Here is a 23,492-nt window from a genome sequence, read left to right as displayed (position 1 = left end):
AGGACAAGGAACAGCAAAGGTGACCCTGTCTCAAGCCTGGCGAGGGGTCTTCTCATCCTTCTGCACTGCACAAGATGCGGGCCCGGGGCCAGCAGCCCCCTGTGGAATTGTCAGGCCACTTTCTGGCCATTAATTTCTAAGAGTCCATGAGGACCATTTGCATTATCCATCTTCAAAACTCCAGCTGGGCCCCAGAGGGCCAGAAGTGGGTTTGCGAAAGAGGAGCTGTAGCCTGCTGCACGTGGGGGCCCCAGGGTGCCTGGTGCCCTCTTGCATGTCACATTTTAAGGTGCCACCTGTGCCCCGGACACCATGGGGGGGTCACTACTCGGGGGGACCCTGGGAAGACGTGGAGACCAGGGGTCCATCAGCTGGGGAACCCAGGCCACACGGACACTGGGGTGGGGGTGGGCGCGGCTTGGTAGAGGCGTCCAGGAGCCTGACCTGGGCACTCGCAGACAGCCCAGCCCGCACCAGCTCCCCAAGCGGAGGCCGCCCCAGTGATGACCACGCAGCTTTCTTAATGGAAGGCAATCGCTGCGCGTGGCCCGCTCGGAGCACTTTAGCCTTGCAGGGCAGCAGACTGCTGACGGCTGATGGAACGGGGTCCGCGGGCGGGCGGGCGCCATGTCAATGCGAGGCCAAATCTCATCCGCCTGCAAACTTTCCCCCGCCTCTTGCGGGCCTGCGCCCCCCCAGAAAAGATTGCATCAGAGAGAAAGGGAGAGAGATTTCCATAATTTATAGTACGGGCATTTCACTGGGGACAGGCGCTAATCTGTACTTACCGATACATTTAAGAAAATGCATCCTCCCGCAAGCCTGCGCCATTTACGACTCCTGGCACAGACCGCAATGCTCAGTCTTCAATTAAGGGACACCTTCGGGTTCATTATCACACACTCGCTCCCTGTGAACCATGCCAAATGCTGTTTTGGCACGGAGCTTGGAAGATGAATTAGAAGGAAGTCTTCGTAATGCCCTCTCCCCAGTCCCCATTACCGTCCTCGGCGCCCTCCTCCCTCGCCCCCCTCACAGCGGCTTGCACTATTCAATCTCTCAACGTCAACCTCGATTCTCTAGAGGTGTAGTTAAAGATGCCTCGTCTCCGCTGTCTTCCGGCTCTCAACAGGCCGCAGCGTGGCCCAGCTGGGCCGCTCTCCACCCCCTTTCGGGCCGGAGGAGCCGCAGATGTCTTCTCCCTACTCTTAACGCCTGCAGTGGAGACCGGACGGGACGGGCAGACGCACGCGTGCGCACACGGGCGGCAGAGGAGGGCTCCGAGCAGGACAGGGGCCCATGTGTCTAAACCGAGGGCGGGGCCGCGTGGACAACTGAGCACAAAGCCAGTCCTGCGGCCACGGCCACGGCCACGGCCACGGGGACAGGAAGAAGCCTGAGGCTGCCTTTAGTTCCTCTGCTCCCTGCAGCCCAGGCCCGAGGGAGGACGCTCCCTTTGTTCCCATCTTGAACACACAAAACAAAATGCGCACGTACACCCACAGCACCCACACCCAGCAGCTCTCCCAGGCCCCAGGCTCCCTCCTGGGGCTGCCCAAGGCCCGTGGGAGCCACCGGTGAGCGGGGCGGGAAGACGACAGCAGCAGCGGCAGGAACGAATGCCGCGGAGTGGGGGCAGGCGCAGTCCGGGTCACAGGACAGCTGCCACGCTGGCCGCTGCACTCTCAGGCTTCAGGGTAGGGCGCCCGCGGCCAGGACGCTCCCCGACCTCCGAAAGGACAGGGACAGGGCTGGCAGCAACCGCGGCTCTCAGGCCCACCTGCGCAGAGCCCTGAAGGGGCGGAGGGAGCTTGGCTAGGTCGCCCAGGCCGCTCACACGGGCCACATGGCGCGGGGCAGGGCGCGGAGGGGACGGCCGGCAGAGACAAAGCACGCAGACCAGCACAGACCACAGACGCTGCATCCACAAGACCTGTGGCCTGCGGGGATTTTATTATATAGAGTGTAAAATGAATTGTCAGTCAAATAAAAAGAACACCTTTTAAAACAACATGCATAACATTCTCCAAGTCCTCTGTAATAGTTAGACATTTCAAGCACTGTAAGGAAAACAAGGAGGAAAAACCAGAAACTGACTTCAGTACATTTCAGACGGAATGTCCCTCAGGTCGATTACAAATGCAAGAAAAAATAGCTTCGGTTCCGTTTTTTTCCTTTAAAAATACATGTTATCTGTACAAGATACACTACAGTAAACATTGGAAATCATATCCCTTTATTAAATCACAATTATTTAATTCATACTGTGGTTAATACTAGGTTTATTAATTCATCTAGTTAATCCGACAAATATTAAGAAAATATTCAAAAGAAAAAAGCAAAAAACACCTTGGAATTAAAAAATAGTTACTACATTTTTATATGGTTTAATGTTCCACAGTGTTTGTTAAAAGTTATATTGAATTTCTTTTTAATATTAAAAATAACAGTATTTATATTTCTGAGAGAATAAAGGTTTTTTGTTTTGTTTTTAAAACCAGCTTGGAGGTCTTAGATACACAATCGCAACCGGTAATGAGACATGAAAAAACGTCTGCTAAATACATCCACACGTGTTTATATTACCCCTTAAAACTCTAGAAATTATATAAACTCTACAAAACGTCCCCTCCCAAGCCCTGTTGGACAGCAATACAATTATCTGTCTCAATTCAGAATTCACATAATTAATTACAATACATAATAGTTCAGGTTTTTAAAAAATGCAATAAAATCAGACAGCCAAGATACAAGAAATTAGAAGTAAAACACTTAATGAATTTACACATTTAAGAATATTTAAATACTGTTTAAAAATTTTTAAAAAGAATTTGTTACATACTACCTAAGACTTCCAAGCCACCTTCTGTTGCAACAGACAAAACCAAAACCAAAAACAAAAAAACTCTGTAAATAAAAAGACAAAAACAAAACAAAACAAAACAAAACAAAACATACCATGTTGAAATGTCACTGCTCCGAGGCACATTCTGGCACCTGGATTTGCAGGTACTGCTCCAAAAAGAATCCCAGAGCTTACACATTTGAAATAACAAACAAAAATAATGAAACGAAATTATCAGCAATTTTAGTAACTAATTTTCCCGGATTTTAGAAATATTCTGTTAATCTAAATATAGTGTTTCACAGAACAAAACAAAGCTCTTCATCAAAAGGTCCGCGAATCTAAAACCTCTGTCACAAACAGGTTTCTTTCACACTGATCTCGAGGGGAAATGCCGGCGCCATCGGGCTCTACTGCTCCTGCGAGAGGAAGGACAGTGGTCAGTCGGGCGGCGCCTCGGTGCCCTTGTGGGTGGGTGGTGGCACGTGCCAACCAGCACGCCGCTGAGTCCGGTCTAAGCAGTGGCGGCTGGGGCAGGGGAGGGCTCCCTCCTGCCAGGGATAATGGACAAGGGTGACGGCGTGAGCGCCAGCCCTGGTAATGGGCCTCGCACTCCCCGGGTGCTGGCTGGCAGCCGCAGGTCACCTGAAACGCACCCCGAGGGGCCCCTGACTCCCTGTCTCCTGTGAAGAGAAATCACGCCCAGCTTTGGCTGAAACAGCCCTCTAGGTTTCCGTGTGCGAGGCCAAGAGCCGGTGTGGCCCCTGCCCTGCCCTGCGTGTGCGGGCCGCCGTCCCCCATGCTGCCCACGGCCTTCCGGGGCAGCAGCTGAGCCTGCAGTGGCAGATGGATGCTCAGCGCGCTGCAGCTAGGGAGCCAGGCCCGGAGGGGAGAAGCCATGCTCACGCGAGCCCCTCGGAGGCTGCTGTCCCCCTCCTGTGCCTGGCTGGGACACAGCCGGCTGCAGCTGGGCTCTCAGGGCAGGCCCCCGGGCTGATCTGGCAAGGGAGTGGCCCGGGACGGTACAGACCTGGCTGTGGGCCTGCGCCTGCCCTAACGTCTGTCCGTAGAAGGCAACTTGCTGCCGGTAGTACTCGGCCCAGGCCATCGTGTAGTCTGGCGAGCTGGCCTGAGGGGCAGCGCTGGGGGCGTGACCCGGGTGACCTGGGGGTGGAGGAGGAAGGCAGTCAGTTCGGTGGGAACCAACGCGCTGGCTCCTGCTGTGAGGCCGCCCTCCCGCCCGCCCAGCTCCTCTCCAGAGGCACCTGCCCGCCCGCCCACAGCTCTGGGGAGAAGATCAGGACGCCCGGCGTGGGTGTCTGCTCAGCGTGCTTAGAGCCCACTAGGAGCTGGTGACGCCGGCCTCGGGAGCTGGGGAAGGCGAGCAAGCATCCGAACCTCCACGGGGTCCCCTGCTGGTGGCAATCTGACACCTCCGCCCTGGCCATGGGAAGGCCTAGCTCGCCAGCACGGGGACCAAGCGAGGTGCTACGGCCACAAGACACAGCGGCCGCTGTGCACGGGACACGCACGCGGCTCAGCGCCACCTCTCCAGCGCTGCCAGGCACTCTGGCTGCTCAGTCTCCAGCCTGCACCTGGCCCGGTGGGTCCCTTCGCTAAGTGCCACCTGCCCTTCAGCGGTCTGAAATGGCCCGACAGAGACAGGCAGCAGCGGGAGCGGCAGGGAGCAGGACGCCTGGACCTGGGCCTGGCAGCACCCCATGGACTCTAGGGACAGGCAAGGTCCGGTCAGGGCAGGGGAGAGGCGGGGGCGGGCCGCACGGCACTCACTCTTTTTGTAGTAGTCCTCCCAGGCCTTGCTGTAGTCGGGCTGGCTGCTCTGCGGCTGGCTCTGCTGGCCTGTGCAGAGCAAAGGGCGTCCCCCGTGCTTACCCCAGCGCACATGCCCTGCCCTCCTCAGAGAACAGAAGCCACACGCGCAGCGCGCCCACGGCTCACACAACCGCTGGGTGCGGGGGGAGAGGGAACAGGGCATACGCGGTCTCTTCCTCTCTGCCTGCCGTGCGGTGCTGGGCCAAGGGAGATGACCTCAGGGCCAGGCCGTACGGAGGGGCACAGACCTCAGCGCGAGCAGGATGAGACAAGGCTGGCTCAAGTGCCCGCCTGCAGAGGGCCGCGCTCCGCTGTCCACGAGCCCCGCTAGCGTGGCAGGTACCCTCGGGCAGGGCGCCCTCTGCTTTGCTCACCACTGCAGGCTGAGTGTGGGCTGAGTGCAGGCTGCAGGGCTGGCAAGGACTCGGGCAGGGGAGAGATGGGGGCGAGACGGCTCCCTTCTTCCCTGAGAGAAGGGTGGCCAGGGCTCTGCTTCCTGGATTCCTCCCCGACCTGGCCCACGCTACTCCTACACCCTGAGGCAGTCACTCAAGACCGTGGCCAGGAAACCAGGTGCCACCTGTGGCCCCAAAGGCTGCTTCCAGGGAAGGCCCAGGCTCCTCTGTGCCTACAGTGTGCCGTCAGTCTAGGGCTCCTCACAGGTCCTCTAGGCACAAAGGGGCAAAACAAGGGCTCCCATCACCCTGCTGCTTGGGGTCCAGAGATCAGCACCCGTGCAGGCGAGCAGAGCACACAGCAGGAAGCCGTGGAGCGGCCAAGTTGCGGGCAGCAGGCCTGGAGGCAGCAAGCCCGAGCACCGACGGCCGGGCCTGGGGGCTCAGGAGCTCCCAGCAGACTTCTCCCCAGACCCAAAGGGTCACACAAAGAAACACTGGCGGGAAAGGGAAAAACTGCAACCACAGAGCTCCAGAGCTAAGACCCTGACTTCAGAGACATAGGAGCCGAGTGTAGGCGCTGAGGCTTCGCTCCGGCTAGGGGTACACGAGGGTACACTGGCGATCAGCTGTGTGCTGTGCAGAGGACCTGCAACCAGGCCCAACAGAACTTTGTAGATGGGCTCCTGGTGGCCGAGCGCATAGGACGGGACGGGGACGGGGACGGGACGCCTTCACGGGAGCGCTGAGTGACTCCATCCTGCCCAGCACCCCCTCCTCACAGCTGGCTCTGGGGGAGATGCTGCCAGTCGGGCAGACGGAAGCCCGGGTGAAGGGACCTAGAGCAGCAGTGGCAAAGCTGTGGCACACAGGCTGCCGCGGGCGTAAGGAGCCCTTGTCGTCGGCACGGGAGCCACGTCGCCCCAGCAGCTGAGCAGCCCGTCACAGTTGTTCTTCCTAAACTAAAGCCTCAGTATTTGGGTTCAGTCGCAGTGCCAGTGTCTGTGGTAAGAAGTGGGTTTGGGGTTGCAGTTTGGGCGTCTCTGAAAGGTTCACCATCGCTGCAGCAGAGGGACACTGGCAAAGACTACCTTGAGGACAGGAGGGGACAGCCTGGGAGAGCAGTGCAGCGAAGCTCTGGGCCAGGAGCGGGGCCACGCTTGCAGGGCAGAGGACCCAGGCGCAGGAGAGGCTTGGGTGGACCCAGCCCCTGGGGGGCAGAAGGAACAGCTCTGAGAAGGGCAGGTGGCCCTCGGAGAGCAGCCTGTGTCCCCACCGAGCCACAGGCTGCTGGTACCAACCCTTTGGAGCAGCCCTGTGCGCCCCACCCCCGAGCCACTTACTTGGGACCTGCTGTGCGGGCTGCTGCCATGCCTGGTAGGTGCTGCCCCAGCCCTGGGTCAGGAAGGCAGGAGGGCCACTGTGGACAACGAAGAGTCACTCACACCTGTGCACGCCTCTCCAACCAGCCCCGGCCCAGCGCCCGCCTCTTCCGGCCCACTGCCCTTGGCCGCCACCTACCTCACGGGGGTGCTGTGGGGGTTTCCGTTCACCTTAGCAGCGAGGTTGGGGAAGCAACCTGAGCCCCTCGGAGGAAAGGCGCTGCGAGAAGAGAAGGGACGCCAAGCAAAGCCCCGCTGAGGGTCAAGGCTGGCCGGGCTCGCCACCCTCCTCCCACCAGGGAGGGGCTCCCTGGAAGTGGCGGGCTTGGGGACCTCCAGCTTGGGGGCTCTGCCCCATCACTGCTGGGCATGTGGCGGTTCAGCAAGAGGCACGCCAACGTGGGGACGCAGAGCTGCCCGCACCCAGAGCCTGGGGCAGCTGAGGGCTGGGAACCAGGCTGTGGTGCCGGCCCGCTGGGCGGTGGGCGCAGAACTCACTTTTGGTGGGGGGCGGCAGGTGGCGGGCTGAAGGGACTCTGTCCGAAGGCTCCGGCGGCACCCAGGCCAGTTCCCTGTGTGGGCAGAGAGCGGCTGTCACCCCTGTGGCGGGCTTGCCCTCCGCCCAGGCCCCAGGTGAGCCCGCTCTGGGACAGCTGTGAAGGAGATGCCCCTGCACTCACACTAGCCTTCCTTCCACAGCGACTGCGCGGGCAGCCATGGCGCTGCCCTCAAGTGACCAGCACCACCACACAGCCAATCCTGGCACCACCACAATTGCCCTGGCACGTCACCCTGGGGGAGGACCAACCTGCTTGACTCTCCCGTCAACTTAGGCTGGCCCAGGGCTCTTTCTGCCATTCTACGTCCCCACTGAGGTGATCAGTGGCCCATCTGTCCTCCATCAACACTCCCTTTCTTTATCTGCTTTGAGGTGCCTGAAACTAAAGCCAGAGTCAATGACAGCTGTGGCTGCAGGGCTGGGGGCAGGCGACGCCCGCTGTCATCTAAGCCTGCACAGGACACGCGCTGCGGACCGAGCCGCTGCGGCCCCAGGAGTCCTGCCAGAAGCTTGCCTTCCCTGGGCCTCTGACCTGGCCTCGGCCAAGTAGCGGGGCACTCCCGAGATGCAGGGATGGAAGGCACAGGAAGTGCAAGGCTCCAGGGAGGACAGGCACCTTGGACATCCCACAGAACGTCCTGCTGCAGCTGGCCAGGTGGGGAAAGGGCGGGTACGTACACCGACTTTCTCGTCGATGAGGTGCCTGGCCACCTCGATCTGCTGCGGGACGCCCCTGATGGTGAATATCCGCAGGTTGGGGTCGGTGTTGGGCGGGGGGTTCCGCTGCAGCTCCACGTGCGCGCCTGACTGCTGGTTGATGCTTTTGATGTTCTCGCCCCCTGCAGGCAGGAGGCAGGGGGTAAGGGAGGGGTACCCAGCCGCAATGCCCCCAGCAGTGCTTTCTACTGGGAACCCCCCAGGGCTCTAACAAAACCCAATGTTCACCCTTTAGCAGCCCTGCTGCCTGGAGGAATGCAGAGCCCGGCGCACAGGCCCCGGCCCCAGGGCTGGGTTGAGGCCCAACAGTGTTCCAGCCTGGCCCGGAGGCAGCCACTGATGATCCCCTGGCCACAGGCGCAGCCTACAGAAGGCACCAGGGACTCGGAGGGCCCAAGCACAAAGGGGCCCTTCAGCTGGGTGGGCCACTGCGCAGCTCTCCTCCGGTGGTCAGATGGGCCTTGGATATCCACCCCGTCCCTTCGCAAGTCCCTGTTGCCTCTGTGGGGGCGGGGGTGGGGCTGATAGGACACAGTTGGACTCTTTCAAAAACCTGCAAGAGTCCCAGTTTCTTATTGAAATTTGCGTAACAAAAGCTCCAGAAGCGTAACAATGGTCTGATTCTACTTCTGAAGTTTCACAGAACTTAGATTGCTCCTGGAGAGGAAAGGAGCAGCTGGAATACACCGCAAAGTTACAGCAGAGTTTTTGCAAACTTGGCAAAAGACAAAACGTTGGAAGCCTGATACAGGGAAGCAAGGAGCAACAGATAACAGACAGCGAAGACCTACGGCAGTGTTGGTGCCAACACTGCCCACCCAGTCAAAACCAACCAGAAGCGACATGGATCACTTCCCCTAAGGCACCCGGGCCCTGTGAGCACCCTAGCCTTCCCTGCAGCTGCATCTCTGCAAAGCAGGGCAGGAGAGGAGGGGACACACTTTGTTTTATCCTGAGAGGGCGACAGGATTCCACAAGGGTCAAGAGGAAAAAGCGGAGGGTGGGTCTGGCGATCCTTCAGCAAGGGCAGGGGCAGCCGGCAGCCGGGCAAAGAATCAGTCAGTGTTGGCTGGTGTGTATTGTGTTAGTTTAGGGCCATTTTCAATTTAAGGGAAAACAAACCACCCACCAGAAACACCCCACCCAAGTTCTGCGCTCCTGCTTTTCCTAAAGAACAGCTAGAATTTCTTGTCCCCTGGCTTGGGGCCTTCCCGGGCCGAGCCAGCCAAAAGCTCCTCCAGGCGGGTGTGCAGCGGCCTGGGCCCTTTCCTGAGGTCAGAGGTTTTATCTTCTGTGCCCCAGGAAAAGTGAGCACCTCTGCCCCCAAGGCAAGTTTCTGGGGCACAATGAGGAACAAAGAAGAGACGGAGGCTGTGGGGGGGCACTCCGGGGTGCTCTCGGGGCCAGCCCCGAGCTGTCTGGTTGCAGGTTAGGACAGAGGCAGTGCTGGGACTAGCGATCTGTAGCCCAGACGGCCCTGCCTGGTCACGCAACCCACAGGCCTCGGGAGCATGCTAATGCCCGAGGAGGCACCGCCAAGCTGCTCGGGGCCGGAAGGAGTTAATTTAAGTTCATCTTCCTTCAAAATGAGGTCACCAGCTTGGCACATGGTGGCCATCTATCGACTCATTCAGCAGCTTGCTCCATTCTTCCACCTGATGGGGGGGCAGAAGCGACCCACCAGTGGCCCCCGGCTGGACGTGAAATCGTAAAGCAATTAATCAACGCTGCTAAAAGGCCTGGCTGACAAGAGCAGGGCTGGCCACGCTATCTGTCAATGTTGCTGTGTTTATCATGGAAATCCAGCAGGGGCCCGGGGAGGCATGCGTCTGTCCAAGGGCCAGAGCCCAGGAGGGCTGGCCCGGCTGCTTCGGCTCCCTCTCCCTCACCCACATGCTTCCCCCAGAAAGGAAACAAGCCGCGCCACCCGTGGGGTGATGGGAAAGACCCTCCGCGTGGCCGGCACAGCTCCCGCTGGACTTCCTGCAGCTGCTGCTACCCAAGCAGCACACGCAGACTTGGCGGCAGGCACTACTCCACCCTGCATCTCCACCCTCAGGGCCTGCCTGGGGGGTTTTGCGGCAGGTGACATCCACGCACATGCGTGGGCTGTTCTGTGGCCGCAAGCGCTCCCTGCTGGAGACAGGCGAGTGAAAACCTCGGACACGATGGCTCTCAGAAGGCCGGGGTACCAGGCTCTGGTCGTCCTCCCACAGGTGCCCACAGACTTTAATCTCCTATCAGCAAAGAGGGTCTGGGTGGTGTGTGCAACACACACACTGCAGCACTCGAGCAGCAGTGACAGCCAGGTCACAGCAGCAGCGCCAAAAATCACCACCCACACTGTCCCCACGGTACAATGGCTTGATCTGAATGGCAAGGTCTACACCGCAGAAGCAGGTGTGAAAGCACACAGAACGCACTCTGTCCTCCAGCAGAGCAAGCGCGGATCTCAGCCGAGGGGCGAGCGGCACCCACGCGCTCCCGAGGCCTGCTGCCATCACATTCCCTGCAACGTGACCACCCCGAAACAGCTGAGAGGTATTTGGTGATGCAAGAAATCTGAGGAACTCTGGGGAACAGACGGCATTTATTTCCTCCATATGCTGTCACATGAACAATGAAGACAGTACAGAATCCAGCCTCAGACACAAGGCCTGCTGCGACAAGGCCCCCTCCACCCGCGCTTCCCCCCAGGCCTGCAGCAGGCGGGGATCCCCGCAGGCGCAGCTCCTTCCAGAGCTCTGCCTTGCGTCCAAGTTCCCAGCTGTCAGGGCTGAGGCGCGGCCCTGCCAGCAAGTCCACCTGTATGTCCCCCGACATGGCCTGCTCCCCGTAAGTGCTGTGTCCAGAGGACACAGCCCATCCGCACCTTCTTCATCAATGAAGCCCCAGCGCTCAAACCCAACGAGCAACACCTGTGCCAGAAAGCGCCCTCTCCATGAGCACAACTGTCCCTGGGACCCCCGAGGCGTGTCCGTCACCAGCCAGTCACTCCACGCAGGACCACAGGTCTGCTCACACTCACACCTGCCCCTCGAGACGGGTTGAGCTGGGGCCCCAGACAAGGCCTGCACCAGGTAGGGCCCCTGCAGAAGGAGGCCAATGGCACAGACCGCCGCGCCAGCTGGCTGCAGCCCCCAAGCCTGTGGGCCGCCCCCCGACTGCTCCCACTCACCTTTGCCTATGACGAGGCCGCACTTATCCGCTGGCACGGTGTACGTTATCTCCTGGACGCCACCAGGGGCACCCACATTCCAGTCGCCTCGGCCACGGCCTCTTCCCCTGGCTACTGCCAGGCCTCCAAAGCCGTCTCTTTCCTGAGAAGGACAAGGGTTCAGGGACACAGGTCGCCACTTTTCTTCTCCTTCTCTGGGGAGGAGGCTCAGGGACAGGGTTTCATCAGCGTCACCCACCAGCACCTTCAGCCCGGGACTGACACATGTCCTAGGTGTGCCTGAGGATGGTGCAGTGGACACACGCAGCTGCACCTGAGCCCAGTGGCCTTGGAGCTTTGATCACAGCACTCGACCTACAGGCATCAAGACTTGGGTATTTTCTACCAAGCTGAAGCTGCTCTACCCCATGTCTGAAGCCAGATCCTAGATGCCAAGGACCTCTGGGCACTCGGAACGGACGTGTGGTGCAATGTGGGACCATTTAGTCACTGCTGTCCAGCACCTTGCACTCCAACCAGTAAGCCGACAAAGTGATATAAGAAAACAGGTTGTCTTACGCCTGGGAAAAGCAGAAATTTGCTCAAGAGCGACTGCTGAGGGTGGCTGAAGGGAGGGGCCTGCCGCCAGCCCAGGGGCCAGGGCTGAGAGCACAGCCTCAATCCCAGCCTCCCAGGAGGAGTCCCTTCCCTCAGCGCACAGAAAGCCCTGTCCCAGACACAACTGCTGCGCTGCTCAGGGGCTGCAGGACCTGAGACCTGCCAAGTACGGAGGGCAAACCTGGCCATGCTGCAAGCTCCTTCACGCCAAGAAGCCCAAGTGTCGCCGCTCAACACAGTGAAGCAATGCTCGGCAAAGCCTGCTCATGCCGATGACAGGCAAACTGAACCAGAGTCAGAGCCAGCAGAGAGCAGAGATAATTGGAGTGCTTTTCCCTGCGCTCTGCTTTTATGCGAGACAACTGACAAGTAAACAAGGTAATTTGAGGGATTTATGTTAAAACATGCACACGCCCAGCCGGAGAGCGCAGGCATCTCCCGCTCAGACAGCAGCCAGCCGTGGGTCCCACTTAACCACCGCAGCCTGGCTCTCTGGTCACAGCCCGGCCTCTCCAGAGAACCCCTCCTGCAGCTCCGGGTGGGCCCATTCACTTATACTTTAGAAGGACCTTGGGGGCTCGCAGGGGGCCACCTAGCAGCGCCTCCTAAAGAAAAGCCGCAGTCGGCCATGAGGTCAGGGAGCTTCCAAGGCTTGTCCCAGGTCCTAGGGCCAAGGGCGGAGCTGTGCCTCCAATCTAACCAGCTGCTTTTGCTTTGGCTCAAGTCGCTCTCAAAACAAGTTTCCTCAATCAGCCCCTGCACAGGAGGATGTGCCAATCTGCCGGTTCCAGCAGCTCCCAGCACAGGTCACAGTGAGGCAGGGGTGGAACACCACTTGCATGTCTCAAAGACAAGCCTGGCCCTAGGTGCCTGAGGATGCACCAGGACTATGGAACTGAGAGGACATGTTAATACTGTTTGAGAGCTGGAAACAGGAAACAGAGGGACACACAGAGGTCCCTGGTCTCCGATAAGGCTGGGTCAGGGTGTGCCTGCTCCTCTGGGTGCACTTCCGGTCTGCACAGGACAAGCAGAGTACGGGACCCACCTGCGCCGTGAGGATCAACTCGTTGATGATATGTGCTGCATGCTGACACCGGTCTGGAGGGCCCATGACCTGCGCCGCTCTTTCTGGACTAATCCCGTCATCTGCAGAGCCAAGTGAGAGACGGGATTAAGAAAGCCCCAAACTAGGAAAGCAGGGCCAGGCTGATGCACGGTCGACGTTCTCACTGGTGCCACACGGGCAGTGAGACGGCCACCAGGCCAAGGGCCTGTGCTATGGCGAGTCTGGAAGACAGGGAGATGTGTGATTACATCTGTTTGCCTACTTCAAGTCAATACTCAATTCTCAAGCAAGTACAAATGCAGCTATTTTAAAAAGGTATCAACAGAAAAGCAAAGCAAAACTCAAAAGGCCAAAGAAATCAGAATGGCATTAAGGCAACAGTATCTAAAAATACCTCATCATAACGCATACCTCATCATAATGCTTCCCTCTCTTCAGAGAAACAAAGAAAACACATGCAGTGTAGAAAATTTTTCCCATACAAGCAAATTCATAAAATTCATTTATTTATTATTTATTTACTTATTTATTTATTTATTTAGGTTTTTTTCCCCCGGTACTGGAAATCGAAGTCACAACCTTGGGCTTGCCAAGCAGGCGCTGTGCCGCTGAGCTAAATCTCCAGCCCCAATTCATAAAATTTAAAGAAAAAAATATATAAATATACGAGATAGTTAAGACAGTTACACTACTAATTTCAATTAGTTGACTGAAAAGAAAGGTTTGCGCTTATACTGTCTGATCCATTTTTCATGCCTGTATCTTATAATCTGAGCAAATACTTTGAAAATACCAATATGCAATGTATTAACCATTGTTACTCTATTATCTTTTGAAATTCCATCCCCCCCTTTTTTATATTTGTAAGACAAGGTCTCACTATGCAGTTCAAGGTGGCCTTGAACTCACTTTGTAGCCCAGGCTGGCCTCAAACTTGCTGCAGTCCTTCTGCCTCAGCCTCCTGAGTGCTGGGATTACCTGTATGAGCCACCATGTTCAGCTTGTTTTTAAATTTTGTACCACTGTTACTGTTTTTCTTTAAAAAAAAAAAAATAATAATATTTAAAGAGCTGAGCATTGTGGCATCTGCCTGTAATCCTAGCATTCTGGGAGGCTGAGGCAGGAAGATCCCAAGCTTGAGCCCAGTCTGGGTAAGTTGGCAAGACTCTGTCTAAAAGGAGAAAGAAAAAGTAAAAAGAGCGGGTGGGGTGTGAGGGATATAGCTTAGTGTGAAAGCCTTGGGTTCAATCCCTAGTAACACAAAAAACAAACTCCCCCATAAATAAAAAAAATAAAATCCCCTACAATGTTTATCCTTTCTTATCATAATAAATTATCTCTATATAAAATCAAACTAACAGATTAAAAAAAATCTTTACTTAGCAAAACTATGAACTGGAAGTGCTATGCTGTACAAGGAGAGAAAACCCCTAAGATGGAGTGCAGTGGTGCTCGGTTCACGAACTTAATTCCTTCCATAGTCTGGTGGCAGAATCCACTCTGCCCAACTGTCGTAACCCTAACTCTACGCCTGGAATTTGGTTGCAACCAGAATCGTGCGCCGAATTCCGTCTGCAATTGGATTCTGGTTACAACCGCATTCGGAGCACAGGGTTAGGTCAGGGCTGTGGGGAGAATGCAGCCTGTGAACCGAGCACCGACGTGTGGCGGCATGAGGGAGCCAGCCAGGCCGGTGCATGCCGGCCGAGCGCGCGGCCGAACGCTGGGGCGGGGGCGAGGAGAGCCCAGGTGCGCAGGCCCCGCGGTTTCTATCACTAAGGGTTTTTGAGAATCATCAAAACCAACCTGGTTTAAACTGAATCCTCACACCAGCATCATTCTGGATCTTTCTGATCATCTCCCCATTTCTTCCTATCACGATCCCAACGGCGAACCTAGGCACAGACACCTAAGTACAGAAAAACAAGACCTCGTCAGAGCTTTCTTGAATCTGATTTTATTTTTTAAAAAACATAATTTGGCTTTCACGACAGTATAATGCTAGAAGTAACATAATAAAGAATTTTGTTTTCCTCTCAAGAATAATATCGCTAAGGACTGCATTCTTGACAATGAAATATTCATCCAATAAGTCTAAGATTTAATGAAAAGTTATAAAGGAAGTACAATTATACCGTACACACCGATACAGCGACGATCCTGCACACGGTCTTCATTTTCTGCACGGCGGTACGAGGGAAAGAGCAACAGCACGTCCCCTCAGCCATGCGCAGCCAGGTGCACCGTGCATCTGCACTGGCCTTAAACCCTTCACGGCGCCACAGAGCCACTGCCCTCCGCGCCCTAACGTCTCCGCGCCCCGCGCTCTGACCAGCCAGCAGCCACTCTCCCTCCTGGCCCCGGCCCCTCTGTCTGCCTGGTCTGCATCGGTCTCTGCAGCTGGCTCGCTGCTTTCAGGCCCGTCCCCAAGGTCCACCACGCTGCGACATGTATCAGATGGACACCTCATCCATGAAATGGGCTTTCAAGGCTGGCATCAACACATCACAACAGATCACTGCGAAAAGCTGGACTTTGGTTTTTATCCGGGGAGCACGATAACCTTTAGAGCCAAACCCCAAGGTCAGGGGAAGAGACCCTCCCGTCCTTTCATACAGCGTCTGTGCTCAAACCCCGGCCAGAGGCAGACTCCGAGTTTCCGAGACACAAGGCCAGCTAACTAACCTACTCAGGTTAGGGTGCTTAGAGCAGAGTGACCAACAACTGCACCCCGGACTCAAGCGTACCTCTATACTGCCTCCACCCAGCCGGGAGCCGAAGTCACCGCGCACACCTCGGAAGTCAGCCTGGTCTTTCTCTCGGATGATCTCCAGTACCATTTCTCTTGCTTGCTGTGTAAATACAAATGCAAGGCATTATGGGGAACAGACTGCACCAGGTGCAACTTTCCAGTCCAACCCTGCCAAAGCGGGCTTAAAGTTTCAGAGGGTGCTCAGCTGAGGGAGAACTCAGCACAGCAGTTGTGGGACTAGGGCAGGCGGCTGGTAAGGGCTGCAGATTCAAATCCTGAACAACGGGCTCTTCAGGTGGCCCAGAGGTCTGCGCAGTGAGGGCCCAGCTCTTAAGCCACACCACGTCAGCACAGCTGTGTGGTCAAAACAGGTTCTGATGTCATGCCTTTCCAGTGGGAGGGGTGGCCAAGGTGACAAAGACCCCAAGAGGGTCCTCACAGAGGCCCTGCGGTAAGGTACAATTGGCTAGGGATGGCAAACAGGCTGGAAATGCTGGCAAGGCTGCCTTGTGGATCCAACAGCATTCAAGGTGACTCCGCTGCCCTCACCCGCACCAGGCCTGCCGTACCCAGCACCGTGAGGGGATGCAGGCGCCAAGACCGAGTCGTGGTTCCAGAAAAAGCCGAACCAACCGACCCAAGCAGTAAGCGGAGCCTGAGGACATTTGGAAAGATGGGCTCATGGACTGGATATGAGCTGATGCTATGGAATCACCGCTAAGTTTTTCAGGCCTGGTTATTTTATTGTTTTTATTTTTCTGGTGACACTGAGGATTGGGCCTGGTTATTCTTAGGGTTTGGGGTGAAATGTATCTGCATATTATGAATGGTAGAGAAAAAAATATACACTCAGCAAAACACTGAGTAGGCTGAGGGCATACAGTTGTTCACTGCACTTTTTCTCCTTTTACGAATATTTTAAGTTTTTCATAAAACCTGGGGAGAGAAAAACAATTTAACCTGAATACAGGGAACTATTTCTGCCAAATAAAGTGAATATATGGTTTTAAAATTAGAAAATGTTGAAAACCTTAGGCTATCGTTATTTTCTGCAATGAAACACTCTGCTCGGGCCTTTCCCCTGCAAGACACAACCCCAGGCTGTGCCGGAGAGGGCCGAAGGGCTGCCAGGTAGGCAGAAAGATGGCAGACGGCCTGGGGCTGGCACAGCCTGCTGCAGGCCCCCTTTGTGCCTCCGGAGGAGCTCAAGGGCCTAACAGTACCAGGACCCATGAACTGCAATGGGTAAATGCCGACAGGACTTGGTGCAATCTGGTTTTTTAAAATTTTGGCTGTCCTGAGGATAGAACCTAGAGCCTTCACACTACTGCATCTCCAGCCCTTTTGTTAAATTTTGACACAGGGTCTCAATAGTTCCCCAGGCAGGACTGGAACTTGTGATCTTCCTGCTTCAGCCTCCCAGAGTGCTGGGAGTATGTTACCATGCCCAGCTCTGCAATTTGATTTTCTTAAATTTGCCCTCCCCGCCCCCATTTATACGTAAAGAAGATGAAGAGGAAGGCCCAGGCCTAAAGGAAGGAGAGGAGTCACATCACTAAAACCCAAGGAAAGCCCCCGGCTCACCACCAGCCCTTGGTCTTTTGCTCACATGTGGATCACGACCAGCTCAGCTGATCGAGAAGGCCAAGAAGGGTAAGAAGCCCCAGAGCTCCTAAAGAGGCACGGTGGTGGACGGCGGCCCGGCTCTCCGAGCCATCACTGGGCAGCTGCTCTAACGCAGCCAGGGCGAGGCGGGCTGCAGGCGGCAGGAAGAGCATTCACATTTCACTGCAGACAGCCCTGCCCCAGTCCACAGCCAGCAGCCCCATCGCATTCCCGATGGCAGGGGGAGGGGCTGGACGAGTGAAGGCCAAGGCCCTAATGCTCTCGGGCAGCACAGCTGTCGTCCCGGGGGTTCAGGCACAACATGCCTGTGTGAGGCCCCACATGTGCCCATGTGGCTCTGGCACCTGTGCCCCTCTTCTGCTGCAGCTGACAGGGACAGGATGAGACGTAAGAGCCAAAAAAGCCGCGACTGGGCTCACCATGGCCGCTGACCTGAGCCACCTGACTGCACCGGCCACCGCAGCCTTCGGTCCTGACAGACACTGCCCGGCTCTGCTCCATCCCAGAGGACCATCTACTCACGCTACGACCCAGCACGTGACACAGGGCCCGTGGAGACAAGGGACCAGCCCTTCTCCAACCTGAGTGCTTCTGACAGCCTCCTGCAGCTGGCAGCTCCACACCAGGTAGCACAGCACCATGTCCTCTGCATCACATGCCTGCTCAGGAAAACGGCTTACTCCAAACAGGAGCACGCATAACACGATGTAAGACCGAAGCCCAGGCCAGCACCAGGCGACAGCCCCATACCCAGGACCCACCGCCCCGGCCTCATCCCTACCTGCACTTTAAAGGGGTCCCCAGTGATGCGGAGAGGCTTGTCCGTGCCCGTGGGCAGCGGGCCATCCTGGATCATGACCATCTTCACCCCCGTGCGCTCCTGTGGGGACCAGCACAGCCCTCACCGTCAGGGATGCAGGACGGCCGGGCTACGTCCACGAAGAGCCCAGGTCCCACCCGCCACAGCCACTGTGATCGTGTGACCTGGCCTGTGGAGCTGGCTTCTGGGAATGCACATAGCAGGTTGTGCGAGACAACATCCAAATGCAACTCATAAAACCGTTTCCCGAAACAATTCTCCTTCTTTCTTTCTGGCGCCCAGGACACCTGAACGCCAGGGACTCTCCTCATTCTACACAATGCTATATGCGCTTTACTTCCCATGCAGGTGCGCCATGGGAGGACGGCCTGTGCCGTGAGCTCAGCGGAAGACGGTCCTCAAGCGGGCTGCCCAAGAGCCAGGGCTCACCGCAGTGAGCTGCAATTCGGTTCCGGAGTCCGAGCCCTAAGCTCTGATATTCCATGGAGGCTGCTTTCCATGATCCAAGGCCTGGGCTGCGAGAGCGCAAGCACAGCGAGCCTCAGCCCTCACCTGCAACTGTAACGCCAAACAACTCTGAGAGCAAGGTGTTCCCAGCTAACATGGCAGCAGTAGAAATGACTCACATACGCCTGTTTTTAGCTTTCCTTTCACCCAGAGTGGCCACTCGCGTGGCTGCGAATATGCATCTGACTGTGCACCCCAACCCAAACCTTGCTGGAGACAACAGCAGCTCCTTGGAGCACATACTCAGCCAGACTCACATAAAACACTGGGTGCTTTTTCAGCTCTGCCATGAGAGGCAGGTGCCCCCCTTTCAGAGACAAGGATGGAGGACACTGCTTAAGAGCACGGGACTAACCAAGGGCGTGGCGGGCCAGGCGCCCTGTCCGGCACTGCCCTTCATCAGAGATGCTGCCATTTATGGTGAAGCACGCCCCGCAGAGCCTCGCTGTTGAGAGCTCACGGGAGCCTGGCAGGATGGAGGCGGGCGAGGTCAGCCTGGCTGCTCTGCCGGCTGCTCCGCCCGGGGCTGTGTAGGGCTCGCGTACCTGCAGCTGCTTGATTGTTTCTCCTCCTTTGCCGATGACCAGGCCCACCTTCGATGCAGGGATAAGAATCTCCTGGATCGTGCTGTTGCCGTCCACGTCATTGTGAAAGCCAGGGCCGTTCCGACAGCGGTCGACAATCTGCCCCAGGAGTCGCTTGGCTTGTCTTTGGGAGGAGAAGAACCACAGGGGAATCAGTATTAAATGCTCTGGGGCCACAGGCGGAGAGAGCACAAGGCATCAGGGCAGCCCTCCATCCAGCTCCAGCTCCTGCCCCCACAGCCCGGGAGGTCGCTCTGCCATCCGCCACGCTACTAGGCTAGAATTCAGAAGCAACACACACCATGACACCACCGTTCAGCGGGGCGCTGCGCCGAGAAGGGCACTGCCCTGCCCGTGCCTCCTCGTGTCTCCACAAACGTGGCTGCCTCCTACTGAATGCCAGCTGCTCTGGTGACAGGGACATCCTCTTAGCCCTGCACACATCTCTCTCACCAACCCTGTTAGCGCTCTTGCAGAGTACGCACTCACCACACGCTTGTTTAGAAAGGGCAGGAGAGAGAAATGAGAGACGGAAGGAAGAAAGCGAGGGTTAGTCGTCACTGTTTGAACCCCCAGTTCTCAAACTACTTCTCCACAACCAACAGAACTGCTCTGACTTTCAAAGCAGGGCCACAAGTCACCAGTGTGGCTGCAGGAGGCGAGCCCGCTGGGTGCGCACTCACAGGCAGCTGCTCTGTGCTGCCCGGCAGGGACCCCGAGCCTCCCGTGCCAGGCTACCGAGAGCCACCCAGCGTCGGGAGGGAAACCGCCCCGCAGCAATGGTGTGGCCAGCCCACCAGTGTCATCTCTTGGGCCAGCCTCTTCTCTTTTCTGCACCAGAATCTTTCCTGGCTGTTACTTGCAGAATTTATCCTTCAAACCACCGTACGCCATCTATGTTCTGGGTCCTTGGACAGAACTCAGTCCCTCAACAGGCCGCTGTATGTTCCCTGGAGGAAACAGCGGCTCCCCCAAGTTATAATCCCATCGCCTGGACTCCTTGGGTCGGTGTGAAGCAGGAGTGTTAGCAGAGTTGGAAGAGAGGAGGGACAGACAGGAAATAGATGCTGCCTTTGTAGTCTTTGTGTACAAAATCACTCCACGCTATCTTCTCAGTTACAGCGGCGTTTTAGTATTTTGCTGGTGCACTAGATTAACCTGTGCTGGAAGAAAAAAATGCCTGGACTCCAGCCAAACCATCCAGTTTGCCCTCTAATGCACTCCTGCTAGCAGTATTTATTCTGGTTCACCACTTGCAATGCTGCAGCAGAACAAGAGAATTTAAACTCATCTAGACTCCCCGAGAAATGGAAACAATAAAACAACCGTACCTATTGAGCCAGACATAATCTTAGCGCCCCGTCCCCATATGCAGCGCCACTCAGTAGATTGGAGAAGAAAAGTAAGGTGATTAGAGTCAGCATAGCCCTGCCCCAGGAGGGTCTGGGGTGAGGGGGCCTGTATCTGGCACGAGGCTCTGAGCATGCGGACCCAGACAGAAAAGCAGCGCCAGTCTTATGGCCAGTGTGAGGGCCCCAAAGTCAAGAGGCCTCCTGCTGGTCCCTACAGCCCTCTGAGAGGAGCAAAGGCCACGCACGGTGGATTTACTGGGCTCACTAATGTCGGAAGGGTCAGCCCCGATGAAACACCTGGGCCAGGACTCTGCAGTCACAGGGACAGGCCCTCTAATCTGGACCTGCCCAGGTAAGGCGGTGCTAACAGGAAGGAGGAAGTTGATTAGCACCCTCAGGTGGGGAGATGTCTGAGCCCGAGGAGACCTGGCCTCGCTTGCAAAGGAGATGTTAGGACAGCTGTGAGGCGCTCTGCAGGGTGAGAGGAAGAGGCAACACCTTGGGAAGGTAACAGAAAAGCTCCCCTGGCATGGAGCCCTCCCAGTCTTTTCCTACGGGAGCATCTGCTGGGTGGCCAGGCTGCAGCACAGACCGACAGTGTTCAGTAAGGACTCTGCCCTTCCATTTCTCCCCACTCGGGGAAGGAGGAAAAAAGAGTGAAAGGAAAAAGTAAATAAAACAAACTTACTCAATACTTTCTGGGGTTCCGGTAAGTACACAGGGCCTCTCTGGAATCCCAGAACTCTCTAGAGAAGAATCAAGAAGATGAGGTGTGTTGGTGGGCATCAGGCAACGGGTGCCTCTGCCTGTGTGCAGAGTGGCTCTCTGGGGCTGCTTCCTACACCAGCCCCACAGCAGCCCAGCCTCCCAAAAAGACAGTTTGCTTCGCGTGGGGACAGAACATGAGCTGGTTCTCAGAAGAGAAACAAGTCCCGCAGAGGAAGTCAGGAGGACGCGGTAGAGGGCTGTGAACTGGTCCTAAGTACCAGCCCCAGCTTCGGTACCATCCGTGAGCTACCGACTGGCTGAGCCACTTGACTGTGCTAGTCCTCAGCTTCTCCGCTGTAGAGGAGTTTAATGGTTGCATGTTTGCACACAGCCCTGAGGCACACCGGTAAGGAACTTGAGGTAAGCATGTCAGGACCATTACACCAGTTACTGCATGCCTGTCCCAAGAGATCAGCGACGCTATGTGCAACTGGTCCTGGCCATCTGACACAGGCGCAAACCTTATTTTCCAACACCACACGTGATGCTTTAGTTTCTAAAAAGCTGCTTCTTAAAATCTTTCCTCAGAGAAGAAAATAGCTAATAGCAGTTACTGCCTTTGAGATACTCTAATCAGCATTTTTTAAAACAACAAACATCTCTCTAATCAAGTACCCCCAGGCCCCTTTCTTCCCCCTGGAAGAAGGTCAAACTCAAATGAGATGATACAATGGCAAATAAAATAAGAACTGTTCTTCAATCTGTCTCTCTCCATATCACATGACCCAAATTGGTCCTGCTGGAAATATGTCTGACACATGTTGATTTGGCCAGAACCCCTAGCTGTCCTCTTTCCACAAAGGGACGGACGGGATGGTCTCGGCCAGGGGAGCCAGTGTGCAGTCCCCGAAGAGTCACCCCAAAGCCACGGGACTCCTGAGGCCCCACTATGCCCGGCATAACATTCTGGTGCAGAAAACACAGGTCCTAGGCAGCAGGCCTTTGTCACGGCGCTCTCTGCGAGGCTGTCTCTGAGCTGGCTTCGGCTCTAGCGATCCTGCAGGAGCCCGACTCCAGAAGTACAGGGAAACAGCAGCGACACATACTTACCTAAGCCCCCTGCCTTCTCAGCAACAAACCAAAGTACTGAAGCTGGAAACATTTGCAAAATACTGATTTGTACTGAACTGAGGTCTGTGAAAAAGAAGTCTTACCTGAGGCAATTTGAATTTTGCAACCAGATTCTGCTTGAATCCGTGAAATCTGCTCACCTCCCCTGCCAATAACTGAAACAAATTGAACACAGTCAGAATACAGCTCCAGCTCACATTTAACCATGCACAAATGGCTTAATGACTTCAACAAACATTACACTTGGCTCACAGCTCACGACAAACCAAGCTGGTGTCCTCAGCTCACGTGCACGCTACGGGCACCACTGTGGCAGACACCACACGCTAAACACAGTGGACAGACACAGAGGACGCTAACGGAGGGAAGGAGGGCGTGCGAACCCCACCCAACACTTCGGGCTCTTGTGTGGCCCGAGAGACCCGCAGCACTCGGCTGTGTGAACACATGCGACAAGTACTTGGCTATGGCTCACGTGAGAGCGAGTAGAGCAACAGGGCAGACAGAAACGAGGGGAAAGGATGAGGTGGATACTTACTAAACCCAACCATTTTGTCAGGCACTTTGAATTCTTCTGTTATGACTGCCCTAAAAACAAAAACATTTTGGAAAAATTGTAGAATAAAAAAATTCTGCAGTTATTTTAGACTCCCCAATTTCCCATACTGGCAATGCTGTCAGACTTGAAACAAGCCATGCCAGCCGACCAATAAACCGCAAGCCTCTACAGAGTGTCGGCTGGTGAGCCCTTTGCTCAGTCGCTTCCTGAAAAGATCAAGCCTTCATCTTCTCCCATCAGAGAAGAAACCTCTGGGTTTTCTGAAGCCATCAACTCCTCTAGGACCTACCTCTGCCTTGCACAGCTGCACTCGGCTGCCTAATCCACCTCTCACTAGGTCCTCCCTGGCACATGGAGCCCCAGGACCTTAAAGGTCCTTTTGAGTCTCTGGAGGTGTTCAGACTTCTGTCACAGACCCCGCCCCAGCTGAAGAAACCCTCGGTCTCCTTCAGCTGTTTCCCAATCTTGCTGTCGCCTCCTGGTCTCCCTGCAATTTATCTATGTCTTTTGGGTGAGGTGCCCCAAGTGGAACAAGCACCCAACAGGGGCCTACTCAGTGCTGAGCAGGACCAGGGAATCACCTCCCTCGCCCCTTGAGGAACTCGGCCAAATGCTAGCCCATCCATTATGCGCCTTTCTTCTTTTTAAACTACTGCATTGGCTCTTTCAAGCAAACCTTCAAATTGGCCATACAGTGTATTGTGGACAATATCCAATTTGCCCAACACCCCAGAAAGCAATTAAATCTAAACATTTACCTTGGGAGGAAGCTAAATGCGAGTAGTTTAAAAAAAAAAAAAGGCAAGCATTTTTAAACATCTCTCACACAGCTGGATTTTTACCCATCACGAGGAGGATTGAATAAAGTGCATGTTTTT

General features: G+C 55.8%; 1 protein-coding gene across 4 annotated transcripts in view; it reads right to left on the bottom strand.

Annotated features, from left to right (window-relative positions):
• Positions 1-1,914: 1,914 nt before the first annotated feature.
• Fubp3 (far upstream element (FUSE) binding protein 3) overlaps positions 1,915-23,492 on the bottom strand; it is a 47,226-nt gene continuing 25,648 nt past the window's right edge. For all 4 annotated transcript variants that reach the window (XM_005408344.2, XM_005408345.2, XM_013506716.1 and 1 more), the window contains exons 4-19: positions 22,594-22,643; positions 22,139-22,210; positions 20,905-20,962; positions 18,826-18,988; positions 17,735-17,833; positions 15,323-15,427; positions 14,382-14,484; positions 12,555-12,655; positions 10,910-11,051; positions 7,693-7,853; positions 6,954-7,027; positions 6,595-6,675; positions 6,417-6,493; positions 4,637-4,705; positions 3,876-4,009; positions 1,915-3,264 (exon numbers count right to left, since the gene is read on the bottom strand). In XM_005408344.2, the coding sequence (XP_005408401.1) occupies positions 3,256-3,264; positions 3,876-4,009; positions 4,637-4,705; positions 6,417-6,493; positions 6,595-6,675; positions 6,954-7,027; positions 7,693-7,853; positions 10,910-11,051; positions 12,555-12,655; positions 14,382-14,484; positions 15,323-15,427; positions 17,735-17,833; positions 18,826-18,988; positions 20,905-20,962; positions 22,139-22,210; positions 22,594-22,643 (1,498 nt within the window). In that variant the 3' untranslated portion in view covers positions 1,915-3,255. The remainder of the gene's footprint in view (positions 3,265-3,875; positions 4,010-4,636; positions 4,706-6,416; positions 6,494-6,594; positions 6,676-6,953; positions 7,028-7,692; positions 7,854-10,909; positions 11,052-12,554; positions 12,656-14,381; positions 14,485-15,322; positions 15,428-17,734; positions 17,834-18,825; positions 18,989-20,904; positions 20,963-22,138; positions 22,211-22,593; positions 22,644-23,492) is intronic.

The sequence above is a fragment of the Chinchilla lanigera genome, unplaced genomic scaffold (genome assembly GCF_000276665.1).
Source record: "Chinchilla lanigera isolate Chin_1 unplaced genomic scaffold, ChiLan1.0 scaffold00112, whole genome shotgun sequence".
In the NCBI taxonomy this organism is placed as follows: Eukaryota; Metazoa; Chordata; class Mammalia; order Rodentia; family Chinchillidae; genus Chinchilla; species Chinchilla lanigera.
Note: the sequence above shows the minus strand (reverse complement) of the source record. Positions and strands in the feature narration are given on the sequence as shown.